Consider the following 18,649-nt stretch of genomic DNA (forward strand, 5'->3'; position numbering starts at 1 on the left):
GTGCGTGTCTTTCTGTGGACATTTACCTGCTGGCTCCTCAAACCTCCACCTGGCCCTGACTCATCCACTCATTGATGAGTCATGTTGCATACAACAGTTAGTTTAGACAAAGTAATCTGATTGGACAAGAGGCATTCCATGAGTGCTGATATAGAGAACAACATCCCTTGGACTTTTCACTCTATCAATTCGCCTCCGCAACGTGTTTTGAATACTGTTAATTAACATTACAGCAGACTGTGTATGTTTAGATTGACCAAGCTGACACCACTGAATCCCAAAGCAGACTCTAATTTCACTGGTTGAAGACAAAACATACAGATAAATGTAGATGATAAAAAACAGCTGATCTGTGGTAACCTGTAGACAGGGTGCAGGAGAATGTTTGGGTTGCTTGGCAACAAGTCCAGTTTCAGTTAAGTTGTGGAACTAGTTGAGTCGGTGGAGAAAAACAATCTGCTCTTGATTGATTTTTTTTACTACTATTTACCGCTTGTATAACTGTTGTATATAAGCAATATCACAATCGAGGTTGTGATGTTATACTGAATATCAGCACAGCTGTGATTCAGTCACAGGCACGAGGCCGCAGATAATCACAAACCTGATGATATTGTGTATTGTAAGTGTGATATTGCTTGACCACACTATATCAGGGCAGAAGTTAAATTAATGCAATAAAAGTAAAATGTCTAAAGCAAATAGAGATGCCTGATCAAATTCAAGTACAAAAGGACGGACAAAATCTGAGCATATATTTAGGTCAGGTCATTTAATCAAATTCTATAATCATCAAGCGATAGTATTCTCCTGAATGAAAAACAAAAAACAACATTCACACACTCTTTTCTCTCTCTGTCTCACACACGCATACACAAAGTCTTAATCAGGACGAGGACAAAAACAAGCATCAGAGCAACAGGGATTTTTGACCTTTCAGTGTTGTTTTTGATGCTATGAACAGCAGGAAACACAGAATGCATCCTGATGTTTAAAAGTAAAACAGTGAAAGGTGTCAGCTGTAAACTATGTAACTAAAATCTTACTCTTACCTAAAGCTCTCACACAATAGTATCACTTCCTCAATAAATTAGAGGTAACTGTCAGAAACAAAAGCTTCCTTCCATCACAGTTTGTTACAGCTAGGGATGACGGACTTGGAAGACTTTCAAATGCAAGCTGACACCCATTAAAAAGAAAACAAACATAAAATGTCTTTAAAAAATAAAGAAGGAGTGTTGAAGGGAGTAAGGCATTTGTTTCTTCTCTCAGACTGGAGTGCTTTTGTACCCTTCAAAATATACAAGTCACATAAAACAAGACAAGAACTGGACAGGACAGGAGGTAAAAAAAAAAAGTCATTCACTGTCATCATAGTCCTTAAATGAGGTGTTTCCTTTCCAATTATTAGCCCTGAAAATATTCTTCTCATTCCTAAATCCTCTCCTATATCTCAGGCTCCTTTGACTCTTAAAGGAGAAGAGACACTTTGAGCATCATCTAAGCCTTCAAAGTTTAAAAAAAAATCTCAGTACATTTCTCACTCCACAACTGCTTACTTTACACATACAACGCCATCTTTTTCTACTCTACCACCCACATATGTAATACAACCCTCCCCATGTGTGACCCTTTGGCCTACACCCTGATCTGAGTTTTACACCCAGTCCCGTCATAGCTCGTCGTGGGCGGCTTGTTCGTCTGCTTTAAGCTTGAATTCTGCCTCTGTGATCTTTCCATCTCCATTACGGTCCTGATTGGAGAACATGTTGTCAATGATGCGATATGGATCGAAGCCGGGAGCCAGGCGGCCTTTACCGTCGTTCACCTGACGCATGATGTAGTCTGTAAACTACGGAAACAGAGGAGGGAAAAGGGAGGGTTAATTAAGGATATACAAATGGTTACAAAAAATTGAAGTGTGTCACATGAACATTTACGTTTGCACATACCTCAGATGGCTCCACCTGCTTGTTTTCATCCTTGTCCATCTCAGCAAAGAGGTCCGCCGACACATCATCGTTCCAGATGAACATGTAGCCTTCAGGAAGTCCTTCCTCCATGTCGACCAGCTCGATGTCAAACACCATCACGGCGCTTCCTGGAACTTCATCAGCTAAACAAACGCACAAATAGCATTAACAGCCAACCAGCAGTGGTAGTGCTCAGAATCAGCAGACCATTCACAATACTCACACGGTGGCTATTTTCCTTTGACATCACACTCAGTTGGGAAACTCAAATGCTGGCATATTGTTATTATCCTACTGCTCTAACGTTGTATAAAAGTCGTATAAATGTAGGATATCTGACCGTTGTTGTCATTTAACTGCTTTTAGATTGATCAGTAACCATAAAGACAATCAACAGTAATAATTCAGAGGGTCATATGGCCATATTTAAAAATAAAACAACATATTTAGCAACCTATAAACTCCTGTTAGATGACAGCTAATGTTAGCATCCAAACATCAGCCATTATTATGTTAGCTAGCAATGTCCTAGCGAACATTATGTTAGCTAACATAATGTTAGCTAGGCATTTACATCTTTCCTGTTGTATTGTGTAGCGCTACCCAAGGGTTATATTAGCTTTCAGCCACTTTCTAGCTAACACTAATATTATAATAGCGCCAAATGCTTACAATAGCTGTTATGTTTATAGTGAATGTGTTATCCTTTATTGTTTTGACACAAAATATGGCCTCATGTCAGTGTTTATTGACTGTTCAGTTGCTGTTGGGTAATAATTTTTCAGATATTGTACATTTATTCAACTTAAAACTTTAAACACAGCAGTATGAATTAGACCAGCATCTGAGCGGGATTTCAGAAGACAATGGTCACTGTGAGAATATGGTCAAAGGGCCAAGGATTGAAAATTATAATATTTACAAAAACTTGGACTTGTAACTTGGAAATGTTAACTATTTTGCAATTTATGAAATTTGACGTTTCATGACATTTTGGGGATATGCTTATTTTCTTTCTTGCTGAGTGTTTTACAAAATACCACTCTTATGTCTACATTGAATCTAGCATAGTATTAAAAAAGGGAAACAGCTAGCCGGGCTCTTTCAAAGTTTAAGATATCTAGTCTACGAACTGGCAAAAGACTTCGGGAGAACCAAAACATGTTGTTTTTACACCTCAGTTCTTGTAACAAAAGGGAGGTGAGAAGGTAATTATTGACCTGGTTAAAGCTAGTGTAACTAGTATAAAGCTTTAAGATGTATTTATTTATGTTGTAATATGCATTTGTAACTGTACAGCTAAGTTAAATACCATATTGTTCCTACACTGTGGTGGGATGTGCAGCACATTCCTTAAAAAGACATCTCTAAAAGTTAAAAGAGAATATACTGTCCCAGCTCCAAGGTCACGTAACCACCACTACATACAGCATCATTACAGCACTACTTTTTGTGTGTATGTGTTTTACTTACTGACTCCTCTCTCCCCATAGCCCAAGTGAGGAGGAATAACTAGGTGCCTTTTCTCTCCCACACACATCTCCATCAGTCCGTCCTCCATCCCTGGGACCACCTGATTGGCTCCCAGAACAATGTTGTACGTTTTTCCATAGTTATACCTGAAATACATCGGAGTGAATCAGAGACATACGAAATAACTGTTCTGTTCCCTGTGACAATCCTACAGCAGCTTTACTGACTTTGATTTTATGTTCATCAGATAATTAGTTTGCTGTGTGGGAATGTAACAATGCAGATTTTGTCAGGACAATCATTAGTTCAGCCAAAGCTTGGTTTTAATACAGGAACTAAAATAGTTTTGAGAAGTGAAAGTTGTCAAGGCCTTCTTGAAAGATCATCTTCATGTTTATATTTATATAATGGCTTTCATTTGAGTGGCATTAAAAGGGCTGTGTGGCTCACTTCTTCAAACAAACAAGAGTAAAACTGTATTTATGCAGGGGTCCACAATGAGCACAATTTTTCACTGGCACACCGGGCCAGTTAAATAGTTAATCTACTGGCCCGGGGGGTTACAAACATACCGTCGTTATGCATTTGCATGGGGAAAGTAAATCAGTAGACTAAGCTCAGTAGACTAAAACAGAGCACACCTGCTGAGGATGCGGTTAGTTGGGCTGACTAAGAAATTAGGGTAATGGGGTGTATGAAGAGGAAATGAGAAAATAACTTCCTCTGAGCTAAAAAAACCTTTGTCATCCTGTGCAGAGGTTTGTGTCTCCTTAACAAATACAAACATGATATTTTCTACAGATATACTTAAGGTCCCTTGACAATAAAGTCTAATGTCTTCGGTGATCCTCCACCCGCTCCTCCTGTAGCCCACCAGCAGGTGAACTATCCAATGAATTCAAACTTTTTATGATCCCCTGATTTGTCCTCTTGAGCCAAAAACGTTTTAGGTTGTTTATGAAATATTGCAACAATTGGATAGATTGCTCTGAAATGTGCTGCAGACATTCATGGTCCCTAAAGCAGTGAACCCATGACCTTTTTAATTGCACCACCATCAGGACAATAATGTCATACAATCAACACGTCATGGAAGAATGCCTGCAAAACTTTAGGCGTTACAGTCGTCTTCACTGCTTTGTGTTTAGTGCTGATTTGCAAATGTTAGCATGCTAACACGCTAAACCAACGTGTTGAACACGGTCGACATAATACCAACAACATATTGTGTAAACAAAAGCATGTTAGTTTTGTGACCATGTTAGCATGCTGACATTAGCAGACTGAGTCCTACTTCCAGGAGGCCTTGAAGTGTCTCACAGAAGTTTACTCACGTGGAGTCGATGGATGAGCCGTCCATCAGAGAAGCGTTGTAGTGATATTTGACAAAATCTCCCTTCTTGGTTTGCTTTTCACACTCTTCTGGCTTGTAGGTGACGGTGATCTTGGTGCTGTCTGACGGGTTGTGGAAGTCGATGATGTGGATGTCAAACACCAGCACAGCTGAACCAGGAATCTTAGAGCCTGAGAGAGACATTATTGGAAAGAATATACAGGATTAAAAAACTGCAGACAAATGGTGAGAGAACATTTTTGTGACCTAGGCAAAGGTACCCAAGCATTACACACACACCTGTGCCCTCCTCTCCATAGGCAAGATGTGGGGGGATGGTGATGGTGCGCTTCTCTCCAATACAGACTCCAATCAGACCCTCATCCATGCCAGCGATCACGTATCCTCGACCCACATAGGTGTCGTAGGTACGATTACGGGAGTAGCTGTGGAATGGGGAATATTAGCAAATGTGTTATAAGTGTATTTTAGGAACATAACATAGACTTAGACGTTTCCCAAAATGACACAAAATAAGTCAAAATGTTAAAGGACATAGATTCTGAGAAAATCTTTGAAGACACATTTGTGATCTTTTATATCACAAACATACAGTGTGGTAACTTTTTAGAATACCAAGGACAGTCAGTTATTGTGTGGCAGGAGTAACCACATCAAGTCTCTGATGTCCGCACAGAACGTGCTAAAGAATTTATTGAAAATAACAACACAGCTATAAGGTCTAACTGTCTAGTCCGCGTAGGCAGTCAGAAAGGTCTCTGTTCACACCCCTCAGAGACTTTCTGTGATGTAAGTGATCAAAGCAGGTGTTTCAAAGTTTCCTTCTCTTTAAAAAGGGAACTGAAATTTTCCATCAACCTTTTAAAGCTATAACAGGAATGATTAAAAGTATATTTGCATATCATTTCCTGTGATATTTGTTCCTTCCTGGACTGGAAAGTACCAGTAAATAACAGTATAGACCCTCCTTCTTAATATAGTAGATTGCGCAGTATGTCAATTATTATTTACTATTTTTAATATATAGATAGTCATGGGTGTTTTCAACATCAGCTCACTATCTAGGTTTTTCTGTTTGTTTTTCAATGCATTTTATTTCATTTAAAGCTCGCTTGGTTTTGGCTTTCTTTAACAGTCATATGTATCTCACTTTAAAGTTTTGCCCTGTAAAATGTATACAAAGCAGCTAATCACTTCGTCTGACACCTACCCCCAAACCAGCAGTTTCAGGCATTTAAAATAACTATATAGAAATAATCTTGTTGCTGATGCTCTGGTTTGCTTTTGTAGGACATATAGAGTAACCAGAATTAATTTCAGTTTGTTTCATAACCAGCGAAAAACTCCTCACAGGAGCTTTGATATGTCTGAATATTCAGGCTCTCCACTCATCAGCCTCTGAGCTGAAGATAAACCCTGAATTCATAAAATCTATCAAAGACGTTAATATCATGTATTGACAGTAAAGATTAAATCAAACTCAAACAAATAATTTTATATATTGATTCTAGTACATTGACAATTACTTGCTGTAATGCAAACTAATCTTGAGTGAAACCAAAGCGCCCCTGCCACAAGAACAATGGCGTACGTTGGTGGCGTAATGTGAGCTGTGGTTTATGCATCTGATCTGACGGATACTCCCACACATCAAAGACTTGAGAACAAACAGTACATGTTGATTTTTAGAGTTAGAGACTAATCTTTATATTATTGGTCGGAGCAGGAAGTTGTGGTTTGCTAAGCATACCAAAATGATGCAATGTTTTTTCAGTGTTGTGACTGTTGACAAAATATGGTCTTTGCTAAGGAGATCATTTGTCAGTATATAGAGAAGTAGGAGTAGGGGACGCACCAGGGTATTTGGCTTTATGATTCATTTTTTGCCTTTTGGGCTTGTTTGGCTCCCATATTTATCATCCGAGACATTGATTTCATTTCATTTCATTATAACATGTTTTAGTCCTTTTCCTCAGATTTTTTTAGGTATAAACATTATCTGCTGATCATCGTGAGTAACAGCACAAAAAGAAAGAAGTTAAAAACCTATTCAGAATTAGCAGTTTTACAAAAGTAAACAGGAAATTGTCTGCAGAGGTGTTAAAGTTTCAATTCCTCTCTCAATGCGTCTTCAGTGCACAGACAGATGCTGCCACCTGGAGGATACTTAAGGAACAACAGACAGTAAACGTTCATCTGCATTTACCATCTAAACATTTACTCTGAGCCGTTCTGTTTGGTTCACATGAAGAGTATTAAACATTGACACACACCTGGAATCAAAAAATGTTCCATCAAGGAGGCTGCCGTTGTAGTGGTAGCGTACAAAGTCTCCGGCGACGGTCTTCCTCGTGCAGGACTCGGGCACCTGCTGATTGGTCACTGCGATCCCATCTCTGGGGTTGTGGAGGTCCAGGAGGACAACGTCAAACACCAGAGACGCCTGTCCTGGGATGTCGCTACCTGGAAGGGAGAAGAAGAAGAAGTGTTAAGGACAACAAGAGAGGCAGGTAAAATGATAAAGAAGAGGATGAGATTAGAAATGTTCTTCATCACTCTCCCTCTAACCATGACATGAATCAATTAAATAAGAAAGAAGATCAAGAATTAAACTTCAATACAAAAAAATCTTTCTATTATTACAGCCAAATTTAAATGATGGTTAAATGTTGTTGATACGTTCCCTCCCATTAAACGTGATTATTTTAACCTCTTTTGGTTGGGAAGCTAAAATGCTTATAGTGTCATAGTGCTGCGTTTCAGGATGTAAATCATATAAATGTATGAAATCTGACAAATAACTGTGATTTAACAGATTGATAGGCCATTTAAATGCCATTTAATTGTCAAATTCTTGACCAACATCAGGCCAAAACATACGTAGCCTATTTGATAACACTGGCTACTGTTAGATGGCTAATGTTAGCATTCAACAACTTACTAGCAAATATAACCGTTATCGAGGGAGTAGATTAATTCTAACATTACCTTTTGATATTATTACACAATATGATCGGAAAGGCGTAAATTCCTAGCTCACGTAGATATTAGCTAAGAAGTAGATGAATGCTAACTTTAGCTCTGGTCTAACATTAGCTAAATGTGTTTGAACTTGAAATACAGCTCGATGTCCCGCCAGATTTTCACTGTTCAATGTCTTTGGATTAAATGTCAATCTTCTGGTTTTGTACAGATTAACCAAACAAGTTGTTTAATAAGATAAAGTAATGCTAGTAGAGGGAAAACTAGCTAGCAGGCTAGCTTTTCAAATCTTTTTGCAAAGCTAAGCTAAGCTAGCTGGCTGTAACAAGCAAGAAAGTCATTAAATGTGTTTGCCAAATAGTCAAACTCATTTAATGTAAAGTAATTTTCTGATGGGAAAGAAGCAAATTTGACTTGAGGAATTTAATTATCTGTGATTCAATTTAGAAAAGTGTGACAAATGTGTCTTGCAAAATCTGCTTCTTTCCACTGTGTTTATAAAACATTAATAATATAGAAATATTTAATTCTCACCGTCTCCGTTCTCCCCATATCCAAGTGATGGTGGCATCGTGACGATCCGCCTTTCTCCAACACACATTCCCAGAAGCCCCTGATCCATACCGGCGATCAGCCACCCAATCCCTACATAGGTGTCATAGGTTCTCATACGGGTGTGGCTGCAGCAAAAGGATGGAGGAGAGAGGTTACAGATGTGTGCAGGGGTGCATTTGTGTGTATGTGAACGTGGAATTTATAAACAGAACAAACCTGGAATCAAAGAGCGTTCCGTCCAGCAGGGTGCCATTATAGTGGTAGCGGACGTAGTCGGACACCTCAACTTTTCTGGAGCAGACGGAGGGAGTGTGGTAGGTGTTGATCTGGACGCCGTCCTCTGGGTTCCACACGTCAAGCAGCAGGACGTCGAAGTGGAGGATGGAGTCAGGAGGGATGATGTCGCCTGGAGAGGAGAGAAAAGAAAGACATGACAATGGCCTCACAGATATTAAAAGTAACTTTTAAATCACAGTTTAGCTGCTGCTCTTATTATAGTAAAATGTCCAGGTGTTGTAATCTTTGGTTTTGGACAAAAGGTCGGACAAAGAAGACGTGTGATGGCATTTGCCTGGGTTGACATTTTTTTCGACAATTTTCTTATTTTATTTACACCAAATGATTAAATGAAATAATAATAATAATAATCTGCAGATAAACAGACAACGAAAACAATCTTTAGTTAAAGCTGCAGTACTAAGTGTGTATTTGTACAAAGTAAACACCTCTTAATGTCAAAAAACCTCAGCTCTGCAGCATTTTATTTCTGTCAGTGCAACAACCCGCTATGTCTGCAAATATGTGAATGAGTCACGTATTACTCACTCGCTCTTTCTGTGAGTTAAATGTTAAAAACATCTCTCACTGTTGCTTAGACGCCCGTGCTGTGGCCTTTTGAGCCTTTAGGAGTTCAACATGTGAACAGAGGACTAAGATATGAGGAGATGGTGAAGTAAAGGAGATAGAAGGAGAAGGAGGAGGAGTGCAGGGACTGTGTGGGCGGCAGCCATTAAGTCCTATACTGATAAACGGGCGGGTCTCTTCCTGGTTTAAATCTCCCTCCTCTGTTTTCTTCTCTCTCTTTCTGATGTTCCCTCTTAAGCATACTGATGCGAGAGGACAGAAACTGAACATTTACCTGTCCACACATGCCCCCTCTGTCTCTCCCATTATCTAACTATTTCACACACACACACAAAAAAAGACAGACACACACTAACACCAGTCTCTACATGTAAATAAGGGTCTTGCATTTTTCTTCTCAATGCTACAATCATCTGCAGATATATCAACATTTTCTGACACAAACCCTGTCTTCAGTTTAACTTTATTAATTTATGTTAAAACGATCTAGTGATTTATTTTTTTTGCCGGGTGCCATTACTCTTCATCCGGCAGCTTCCTCTGACCTGCTTCCTGGTCTGTGATGTCCCTCTGACATCATTCAACATGGACGCTTGGGTGCAGCCCACTTGCTCTCGGCTCTTGCTAAGTCCAGTACAACACAACATTCTTCTCAGACTGTAATTTCTGTCCCTCGTGCTGCTGCCAATGTCTAACCAAATTGTCTCCTTGTTATGGTGAGCTGTGCCAGCTGTGAGCTCACTCAGCTGTGTATTTATAATGAATCGCAGGAGGAATAAACACTGGCCTGTCCTCGAATTTAATGGAGGATATGTTTGATTCTGTCCTGACTGATTCAAAACAATAAGTTGGTATAGTGATGCAAAATATGGATGTGTTTATGTGATAACAATTTTAAATATACATACCATATCCCCGTTTTCCATAGGCGAGGTGAGGTGGGATTTTGACCAGCCGTCTCTCGTTGACACACATCCCCACCAGAGCTTTGTCCATCCCCTCGATCAGCTGCTTCTTGCCCACAAACACGTTGTATGTGCTATCGCGGTCGTAACTGAAACAGATAAAATATGATCAAACGTTTCATCTTGATTGGCCAGGGTTCACATTCACTGATAGGGGGTCACTAGAGAGTGGATCAAAAAAGTTATTATAGTGTTTAATGCAAATGCTACATATTGGTCATTTTGTGCCTTGACTTAAGGATGGGAGGTTTTTCTATAGGTGCAAATGGGTGGATTAAAGTTGTTAATTTGGACTATTAAGAATATATGAACACAAGGCCCCTTATATGTTTATTGATGTTGAACTTTTAAGTTATTTGGCGAATGTGCTGCTAATAAAATAACCAAAATCCAAGTGACACGCAGTGCATCCTGGGCTTTCAGGGCCCCCAGGGGGGTCTGGGGAACATGGGAAGTTGACCACTTTGCACGGTACACTGTTATAACTGTTAACTGGGTCAATCTAGGTCAGTGGTTCCCTAAAACTCGAACCAATGGACCTTAAGACGTTCAACGTTCAGCATGAGGACTTGGTGCACAGGCTTCAATTAATCCAGGATGTTAAAATTGGCCACATTCTTTCTAGAAAGTCTAATCTGGCAAAACTCTCCATTTGATCAAACCGGGGTTGATTATGTAATCCCTGTTAGCAAAGAAACGTTTTGGAGCCCCTAGGTTAAGGATAAATGGATCCAGACCTATGTTAGCCTGCTTGCCTGCGTGGCTCACCACTAAACGCGCACTTTTACGCATCGCGCACGCTGTTCGCACCGTGCACCCGGTCTGCTCTGCACGGTGACCGTAATAGTGATAATGAACTCAATCTTTGCGTGATACTCACCTGGAGTCGAACTTCTTGCCGTCCGGAAAAACGCCATTGTAGTGATACCTGACATAATCCCCGTCTTTGACTGCGCGCACACACTGCTCCGGCACGAAAGTTTTCTCAATGAAGATGTCGTCTAACGGGACCGGAGGAGCGTTACAGGCGGCGAACGCCACCAGAACAGAGAGATACAGCATCCCCTGGATGCACTGGATCATTTTCACTGCCGACAAACTATAACACGATGCAGATAACTGTATGTTCGGCCTGTGTGTGTACGCGCTGCCTCCGTGTTCCCTGTAAGTTTGGTTTCCTTTACTCCGATTTGGATGGAAGTCCTGCCCCTCGGTCCCAGCACAGGAATGTCAAAGTAGACAAAACATGATCAACATCCGGTTTAACTTTGACGATAAAACCTTAACTATTTCCCTCTATTGAATTGTTTAGTCATAAATATCTAATGACCAAATGCTAAATATATATATATACTCTCACGTCTGCATGTGATAGAGAAAAAATAAAGAATTCTTAAGCAGCCAGCTGTGCTTTTATTTTGAAATTAAGGACTATGATTCCTGTGTTACCCTGCTTCTCACGAGCTGACTTGACGCGCTTTGGGATTGAATGGGATAGTTTTGGGCACCACGTATTGCTCTTGCGCAGTACAGCCTCTGAGATGTGTCAACGTGGTAACGTAGGGGTCTACACACAGCTGCAGATACGTCCCCCTCTGGATGCATTTAAACCAGAGTAACGCACAACACGCATGTGGATACGCCTCTGGATTGCAGTCAGATTTTAATGAAGAGCACATAAGGACACAAGTTTGCTCCCAAATTATGTTATGCATTGATCCTGTTGCGTTGTGGGGTTCAGGCCTGCTTGAGGGGGAACAACAGGCAGGAATGTTTCTACGTGGCAGTGGGAGGGGGAGGGACACTACACTCTCACCCGGGATTTAATTAGTGCATGTCAGGAAACAAGTTTTAAGTATTTTATGGAACAACATGCTCTTTTGAAGTCTTTAAATAGAAAAACAGCAAAGAAATTTTGCCCTATGTCACAAACGGTGCAGAAATTAGTCCCTCAGTTATGCCAAAAGTTCTTAAAAGGCTGTCAATTTTTACTTGTACTTAAATAGACAGAACAACAGCAGTGATTTACTTGTGAGATTTAGTGGGAGGAGCAGCTCCAGCAGCCCCCACCCGCTGCAGCGTCTCTGCCCGGGGGAGGGGAACTTTTGTCCGGATACGTGGTAGAACTTGAGGCGGTCCTAAAAGACCCACGCACACCTCCGGCCCGGGATCATCCCAGCCAGCCAGCCCCCTCCAACATTTACCAAACTTTAAAAAATGGCTCCCTCCACTTCTTCCCAACTCTTCTCTGCGCTCTTAATCGCGTTTTTCGCCTCTGTAGTGAACTCTCAGTATGAGAAATACAGCTTCAGGAGCTTCCCCAGGAACGAGCTGATGCCTCTGGAGTCCGCGTACAAATACGCGCTGGACCAGTACACCGGGGAGAAGTGGAAGGAGACGGTGGAGTACATTGAGGTGTCTCTTCGGCTCTATCGGCTGCTGCGGGACAGCGAGGCCTTCTGCAACCTGAACTGCAGCTCCGTGAGACTGGATGACGAGCAGAAGTTTACGGAGTTCCCGGAGCTGCGGGCGTTTGGGAACGTGATGAAGAGGGCGCAGTGCTTGAAGCGCTGCAAACAGGGGCTGCCCGCTTTCAGGCAGACGATGCCCAGTCGGGACACAATAGAGGAGTTTGAGAAGAGAGAGCCGTACAAATACCTGCAGTATGCCTACTTCAAAGTAAGGAAATGAGTTGGTTATGTGGGGTCAAAACCCAAGACAGACCAAGAGTACTTGTTTGGTTGACTACTTCGGATGATTTGTCAATTTAAGATGATGGTTTAACTAATCTTTTCAGTGTGGACACTGGACACTAGTGCATCCACACTTCCCTTTTTACGTCAATCTTGCAAAGCGTTCTGACGTCACATACGTGCCACGGATGCACAGGGGGGCTTCTGTTTCTGCCAAGAAGGAGGTCCTGAACCTTGTGTATGCTTGACTTTATAAGTTAAAGCCGAATATAGATATACCTTTAGAGACGCTTAAGAGCATGTTCAATGGTCACCGTGAGCAAAACAAGGATTCACTTGAGGAATTATTTTATCTGAAGGATTAGGCCCTATGTTATGAATCAGAGTTCATTTAGGGTCAAGAGAATGAATTATGATTGGTTAATTTACACGTTTATATAAAGAGATGTGACACAGTAAAGGAAAAATCTGGATTATGTTAATACGTTTTGTGTGACCTTTATCCCAAGATGCAACATTTCTATCCTGATGGTCTCTTTCAAGATGAGGATCCACAGGGCATGACAGGTCACCGAATGGTTAGATTATAGGCTATAGAAATTATATTATAAATTTATAACAAAAGATTTGTTCTTCCCAGCCATCACCCAATTAAACACCCAAGTGAGATTGTGGACTACCATGTTGTGAGCTTTGCCCACCACCATCATCAAAACACTACATGAGGAAGGGTATTTTAGTAGAAAGGTGTTCATCCCTGCAGTAAAGTTACACTAATAGCATCTATGCTAGGTAGCACTGACGCTAATCTGGGGTTTCTGGGGGTACATTTTAAGACAAATTAAGGTGATTTAGTCTTTAATTTGTCATATGTCTCTATATAATTCAGTTAACTTCTAAGGTAATGGTTTGAAAAATTGTGGTCCTTTAGATGTTCCTGGAGTTAGAGCATTTTAATCTTACATCATCATCGCTCCATATAGTCCTGTTGCTAACTAGTAGCAGCAGTGTAGACAGTCATGTAAAACAGTCTTGTAAAACAAGATTGGACAGGAATCTGTTTTGCTTTTCTTTGGTAGTTGTTGCCATTAGATAAGTTTAAGAATAAACCAAGGCTTTCTAGTTGACACTTAACAATATGGTAAACAAATTAAATAGTGAGGAACATATAAGAAAATTGATTCTGATTCAGACACTTGTTCCGTCAAAACCAGTGTTCATTGATTGATATTCAGGAAATATTTATTAGGGACTTATCAGGTTTAAAGTTTGTAACTTCTATTACATTGTTTTATTAGCATTTCAATTGTATTATTTTCTTCATTGAAGATCATTTGTGTTAATTTCTTCTAGTCTGACAACCTGGCCAAAGCGGTGTCTGCAGCTCATACCTTCCTGCTGAAGCACCCAGATGACGAGATGATGCAGAGGAACATGGCCTATTACAAGAGTCTGCCAGGAGCCGAAGACCACCTCAAAGACCTCGAGACCAAATCCTACGAGGTACACACACACACACACACCTACATTCAGATTTAGTTTGCATCCGAGAAGCACAAAGAGAAGTTGACATGGGACAAAGAGAGCCGACATGCTACAAGAGTCCCACCCATAGCCACTTTTTTCTCTACATACACACACAAACCATGCTATTATTGGCTCTGTGGGTTTGCTGATGTGGTAGCAGCCAGCCTGTGGTGAACTGGCCAAGATGGCAACATAATGGGAAGAGTCATTCACAGGCTCTAGAGCTTCTTAAAATAGGGCCAGGGGACCTTCAGTGAACTGTAACAGAGGGGATAGTGGCCTCAGAATAATTAGGATTTGGAGGTTAAAACTCCCCCGTCCATCTTCACTATAAAAAGATGTAAATTTTTGGATATGTTTTATGGGTTTTTTTTTAAGATTATTTTGTATGGCTTTTGCCTTTATTAAATAGGACAGCTGAAGATAGACAGGAAATGTTGGGAGTAGAGAGTGGGGGACGACATGCACCAAATGATCGGCAGACCGGGAGTTGAATCTGCGATCAGTGCGACGAGGACTACAGCCTCTGAGCTAAACCAGCACCCCGTTTTATGGGTTTTTTTAAAGATATTTTCAGTTTTTAGAACTAGGAAATTGAAGTTGATTTCAATTATGTGGAAAGCTTCACTAATGCAAAAGTAAATGCAACTTGACTGACTGGCATCTTCTTGTGTTTGTGTGTGTTGTTACAGACCTTGTTTGTGCGTGCAGTGCGGGCGTATAACGGAGATAACTTCCGTACCTCAGTATCAGACATGGAGCTGGCTCTGCGGGACTTCTTGAAGATGTATGACGAGTGTCTGGCTGCGTCTGAAGGCCCCAGAGACATCAAAGACTTTAAAGACTTTTATCCTTCCATAGCCGGTCAGTTAATATCTGAGTCGTGACCCTGTTTCTCCTTCCCAGTCCATCCATTGCTGTTTTTGCAATTGTGTAATTCACCATTTCTGCAACACATTTCTTACTGTTGCTTTGATTTTGTCCCTACAGATCACTACATCGAGGTTCTTGACAGGAAGGTGGGGTGTGAAAGTGACCTGACACCCGTTGTGGGGGGTTTCGTTGTTGAGAAGTTTGTAGCCACGATGTACCACTATCTGCAGTTCGCGTATTACAAATGTAAGTAGCATGTTGTTAGCATTTTATTATTGCTGACACACATTTTCTCCATTATTATTTGATGTCTAGTCTATAACAGAGCACTGATGTCCTTTGCAGTTGCATAAGATCTACTCTGTCATGACCTTCATCGAGACAAATCCCTGAATTAAGTGCTGTAACTGTGTTTTCAGTGAATGACCTGAAGAACGCAGTACCATGTGCAACCAGCTACATGCTCTTTGACCCCAGTGATGAAGTGATGAAGAACAACGTGGCCTATTACAAGTTCCACAAAAGCCAGTGGGACCTGACAGAGGAGGACTTCCTCCCCCGATCAGTAAGACTTATCAGTGACTAAAAACCTCATTCACACACACTGAAGCACAAACAGTCCCTGTCCAGGATTTGGGGAGCAGGTTAAAGTTATTTTAAAAGCATTTATTTTGTGAAATGGCAATGATTTATTATATATATCTGTGTCCTCCGTGTTTTTATAAAACATGTACAATCGCTTTGTTGCCAAGAGTTACATGAGACGATAGAATCCATTCTCTAACTGCGTGCTAAATTTTGGAGTTAGCTTCGCGTATCGAAAGTTTTAAGTCACATAGTTTGGCCAAGAAGTAGCTCTTCGCATAGCCCTTAATAAAACTGCTTGTTTTCACTTTGTTTTTTGTACATATTAAACAAACCACATATAAAATGTTAATTAGTGGACTTAACAGTTGCTGGTAAGCAGATTTCACTACCACTGACAGAGCCAGGCTAGCTGTTTCCCCTAATTACCAGTGTTTGTTCTAAGCTAAGCTAACTGGCTCCTTTGAATTAAAAGGACAATACAAGAGATGTTCAATTATATGATTGTAACTCTGGTAATAAAGTAAATACTGCATTTCCTGGACTAACCTGCCTTCTGTCCCTCTTTTGTGTGTTTGGTTCACTTTAACATACCTGTTGTGTGCCTGTGTGTGTGCTACAGGAGGCAGTGCGGTACTACAACCAAACCACCATGCAGATACAGATGTTGGAGTTCTCCAGACAGCACCTTGTGAGCGACGATGAGGTGAGTGACCCTGTTTACATATTTCTGTGTGTTGGTGAGGGGTTATCTGAGGTCAAGTGAAAGGAGCGTCTTGACAGGAGAGGTTTGAAAAAAATAAACCTGCATGATAACAATGAAGTCATTTAGAGTTTGAAAAGGCCTTGTCCTTGTTTAACTTATGGAAAACCCTGGATACTTCAGTGTGGTCACATGATACCCTGCAGTACAATGTGAGCCCTGTGTTTATCAGCCTGCAATAAGATCAGCAGCCAGCAGGTGGCAGCATGACACCAGCATTTCTCTTAGTTATGATGCAGCAGAAAGACCCCGGCCATCAGGGCAACCTAACATAAGCCAGGATTACATGTTGTGTGAGGTAAATACTATTCAGTTCTTGACTGTAATCTCTTCAGTAATGCAAGCTATGAGAGAAATCACAGATTGAACTGTGAGTGGGAGGATTTATGCTAATTCACTGTGGGAAAAAATGTCACTTTGTAACAAAACAAACCCCCCTGATTTGTTTTTTCCTGCAGGGGGAGGTTGTGGAGTTTATAGACGAGTTCCTGGACGAGGATGATTACCCCAAGTTGGAAAGTCCACCGAAACACTGAAAACGCACACTACAAAGCAGCACCAACACTCTCCAGTTTGTATTTATTGGGTTTTGTACAAGGCTCTGATTGGTACCCGAAAGATCTACAACCTAAATCCTTTTTTGTGCACTAAATATCCAGTCGAGTGGTACAGACTTACAGCACAGTGGCTAAATGTTTTAAAGACAATCATAATAACGATAGAGATAGAACTATTTTTACTTACTGTTTTATGGATCCATTCCTCCACTGTGAATCATGTTTGTTGTCTTTAAGAAAAAAGGGGTAATTTCTACAATGAAATGGTAATAAAACATCAGTCCGAACATTGGGTCGTTGTAGCTTTGTTGTCACACTACAGACGCTGGTTAAACTAATTTTTACACAAAAATATTCATTGTTTGGACTATAGCAGTAAATATGATCATTCCAATTCACTGAAGCCAAATTCTTCATGTAAGTTGTTTTGTCCAACCAACCATTCAAAGCCCAAAAATGATCAATTCACTATCACATGAAACAAGTAAAAGCACCAAATCATCACATTGTCAAAGTTCAAACCAGGACATTTTTGTATTTTTCTTGGAAAATCACTCAATAGCCCTATTAATCACCACTAATACTCTGTTTTAGTCCATTGGTTTTTGAATGGTTTCTTGTTTGCAAGTCCCTTTAGACAAAACCCGAGGCTGTGCTGAGCAGCGAGACATCCAGAGAAAACACTGAGTTGTTTAATAATGTTTGAACATTGAGTCTCAGTGCAGTTTGTCACACAGTGATGTTAAAAACCCACAGGGGAACATTCTCGCTGTATTACTGAGCGTCTCCGACTCTGCGCTCTCATTCCTCTCCTGCCTGTATTTACCTGTCTCTTCTATTACTTCTCCTTCTCCCTCGTCGATGCTTTATCTTTCGTCGGCCCTCTGTTGCTCTTTTTAAATGTTTGAGGAGCATGTGGGAATAATGGGTGGAAGAAGGGGCTTTCTTTAAAGTTAAGGCTGATTGACAGGAATCAAGGTCAGAGGTCACACCTTGATGAATGACACGTCACTTTCGCTTACATAACGAATAGCAGATGATTGATCATATTTACACAGCGGCCATTTTCTTCTGACATCATGCTCAGTGTGGGAAGCTAATATGCTGTGATAATGCACAAATAGTTAAAATGACCATTGTTACGACTGACTAACCACTGAAAAGAAAATGGAGAGTGATAATCTTGGAGGACATTGGACTATATTTTAAGATAAAACATATTTGATGGCTCTTTAGCTACAGTTGGACTCAGCCTAGCATACTTCATTCTAGCTAATCTTACAGTTAGCTAGTAAGCTAGAAAGCTAGTAATTTACGGCTTTTTTATCATATCCATATACTGCATATACATCATATAGTATAACTCTATCAAACAGTCACGTTAGCATTAAGCCACTTCCTGGCTAAAGTTAAGGTTAGCAACAAAGTGGCTAAATGCAACCGTTAGCTGTCTAGCGAGAGCTAATTGGCTATCAAACATGTTGT

General features: G+C 40.6%; 2 protein-coding genes across 3 annotated transcripts; one reads left to right on the forward strand and one right to left on the reverse strand.

The window, feature by feature from the left end:
• Positions 1-1,241: 1,241 nt before the first annotated feature.
• Positions 1,242-11,334, reverse strand: fkbp9 (FKBP prolyl isomerase 9). 2 transcript variants are annotated; one of them, XM_069681356.1, is made up of 10 exons: positions 11,047-11,334; positions 10,110-10,255; positions 8,554-8,743; positions 8,317-8,462; positions 7,074-7,263; positions 5,080-5,225; positions 4,781-4,970; positions 3,447-3,592; positions 1,953-2,116; positions 1,242-1,852 (listed from the first exon to the last, which is right to left on the reverse strand). In XM_069681356.1, the coding sequence occupies exons 1-10, from the start codon at positions 11,247-11,249 to the stop codon at positions 1,673-1,675; spliced, it is 1,701 nt and encodes a 566-aa protein (XP_069537457.1). In that variant the 5' UTR covers positions 11,250-11,334; the 3' UTR covers positions 1,242-1,672. The 2 variants fall into 2 exon arrangements, with proteins under 2 accessions (XP_069537457.1, XP_069537458.1); XM_069681357.1 differs by lacking the exons at positions 10,110-10,255; positions 11,047-11,334 and adding an exon at positions 9,747-9,760.
• Positions 11,335-12,310: 976 nt separating this feature from the next.
• On the forward strand, positions 12,311-17,443 carry crtap (cartilage associated protein). The gene is made up of 7 exons (XM_069681784.1): positions 12,311-12,845; positions 14,213-14,362; positions 15,079-15,250; positions 15,377-15,505; positions 15,679-15,824; positions 16,467-16,550; positions 17,066-17,443. The coding sequence occupies exons 1-7, from the start codon at positions 12,384-12,386 to the stop codon at positions 17,141-17,143; spliced, it is 1,221 nt and encodes a 406-aa protein (XP_069537885.1). The 5' UTR covers positions 12,311-12,383; the 3' UTR covers positions 17,144-17,443.
• Positions 17,444-18,649: the final 1,206 nt, after the last annotated feature.

This window comes from Semicossyphus pulcher, unplaced genomic scaffold (assembly GCF_022749685.1).
Source record: "Semicossyphus pulcher isolate SPU_LCO1_2020_fin unplaced genomic scaffold, fSemPul1.0.p SCAF_5, whole genome shotgun sequence".
NCBI classification, from domain to species: Eukaryota; Metazoa; Chordata; class Actinopteri; order Labriformes; family Labridae; genus Semicossyphus; species Semicossyphus pulcher.

Excerpts from the sequence above, each read along its gene's own strand:
- crtap (XM_069681784.1), top strand. The coding sequence starts at position 12,384 with ATGGCTCCCTCCACTTCTTCCCAACTCTTCTCTGCGCTCTTAATCGCG. Across the intron at positions 14,363-15,078 it reads TCGAGACCAAATCCTACGAG|ACCTTGTTTGTGCGTGCAGT; the intron begins GTACACACACAC and ends GTGTTGTTACAG. Across the intron at positions 16,551-17,065 it reads ACCTTGTGAGCGACGATGAG|GGGGAGGTTGTGGAGTTTAT; the intron begins GTGAGTGACCCT and ends TTTTTCCTGCAG.
- fkbp9 (XM_069681356.1), bottom strand. The coding sequence starts at position 11,249 with ATGATCCAGTGCATCCAGGGGATGCTGTATCTCTCTGTTCTGGTGGCG. Across the intron at positions 5,226-7,073 it reads GGAACATTTTTTGATTCCAG|CTACTCCCGTAATCGTACCT; the intron begins GTGTGTGTCAAT and ends CCCATTCCACAG. Across the intron at positions 4,971-5,079 it reads CTATGGAGAGGAGGGCACAG|GCTCTAAGATTCCTGGTTCA; the intron begins GTGTGTGTGTAA and ends TGTCTCTCTCAG.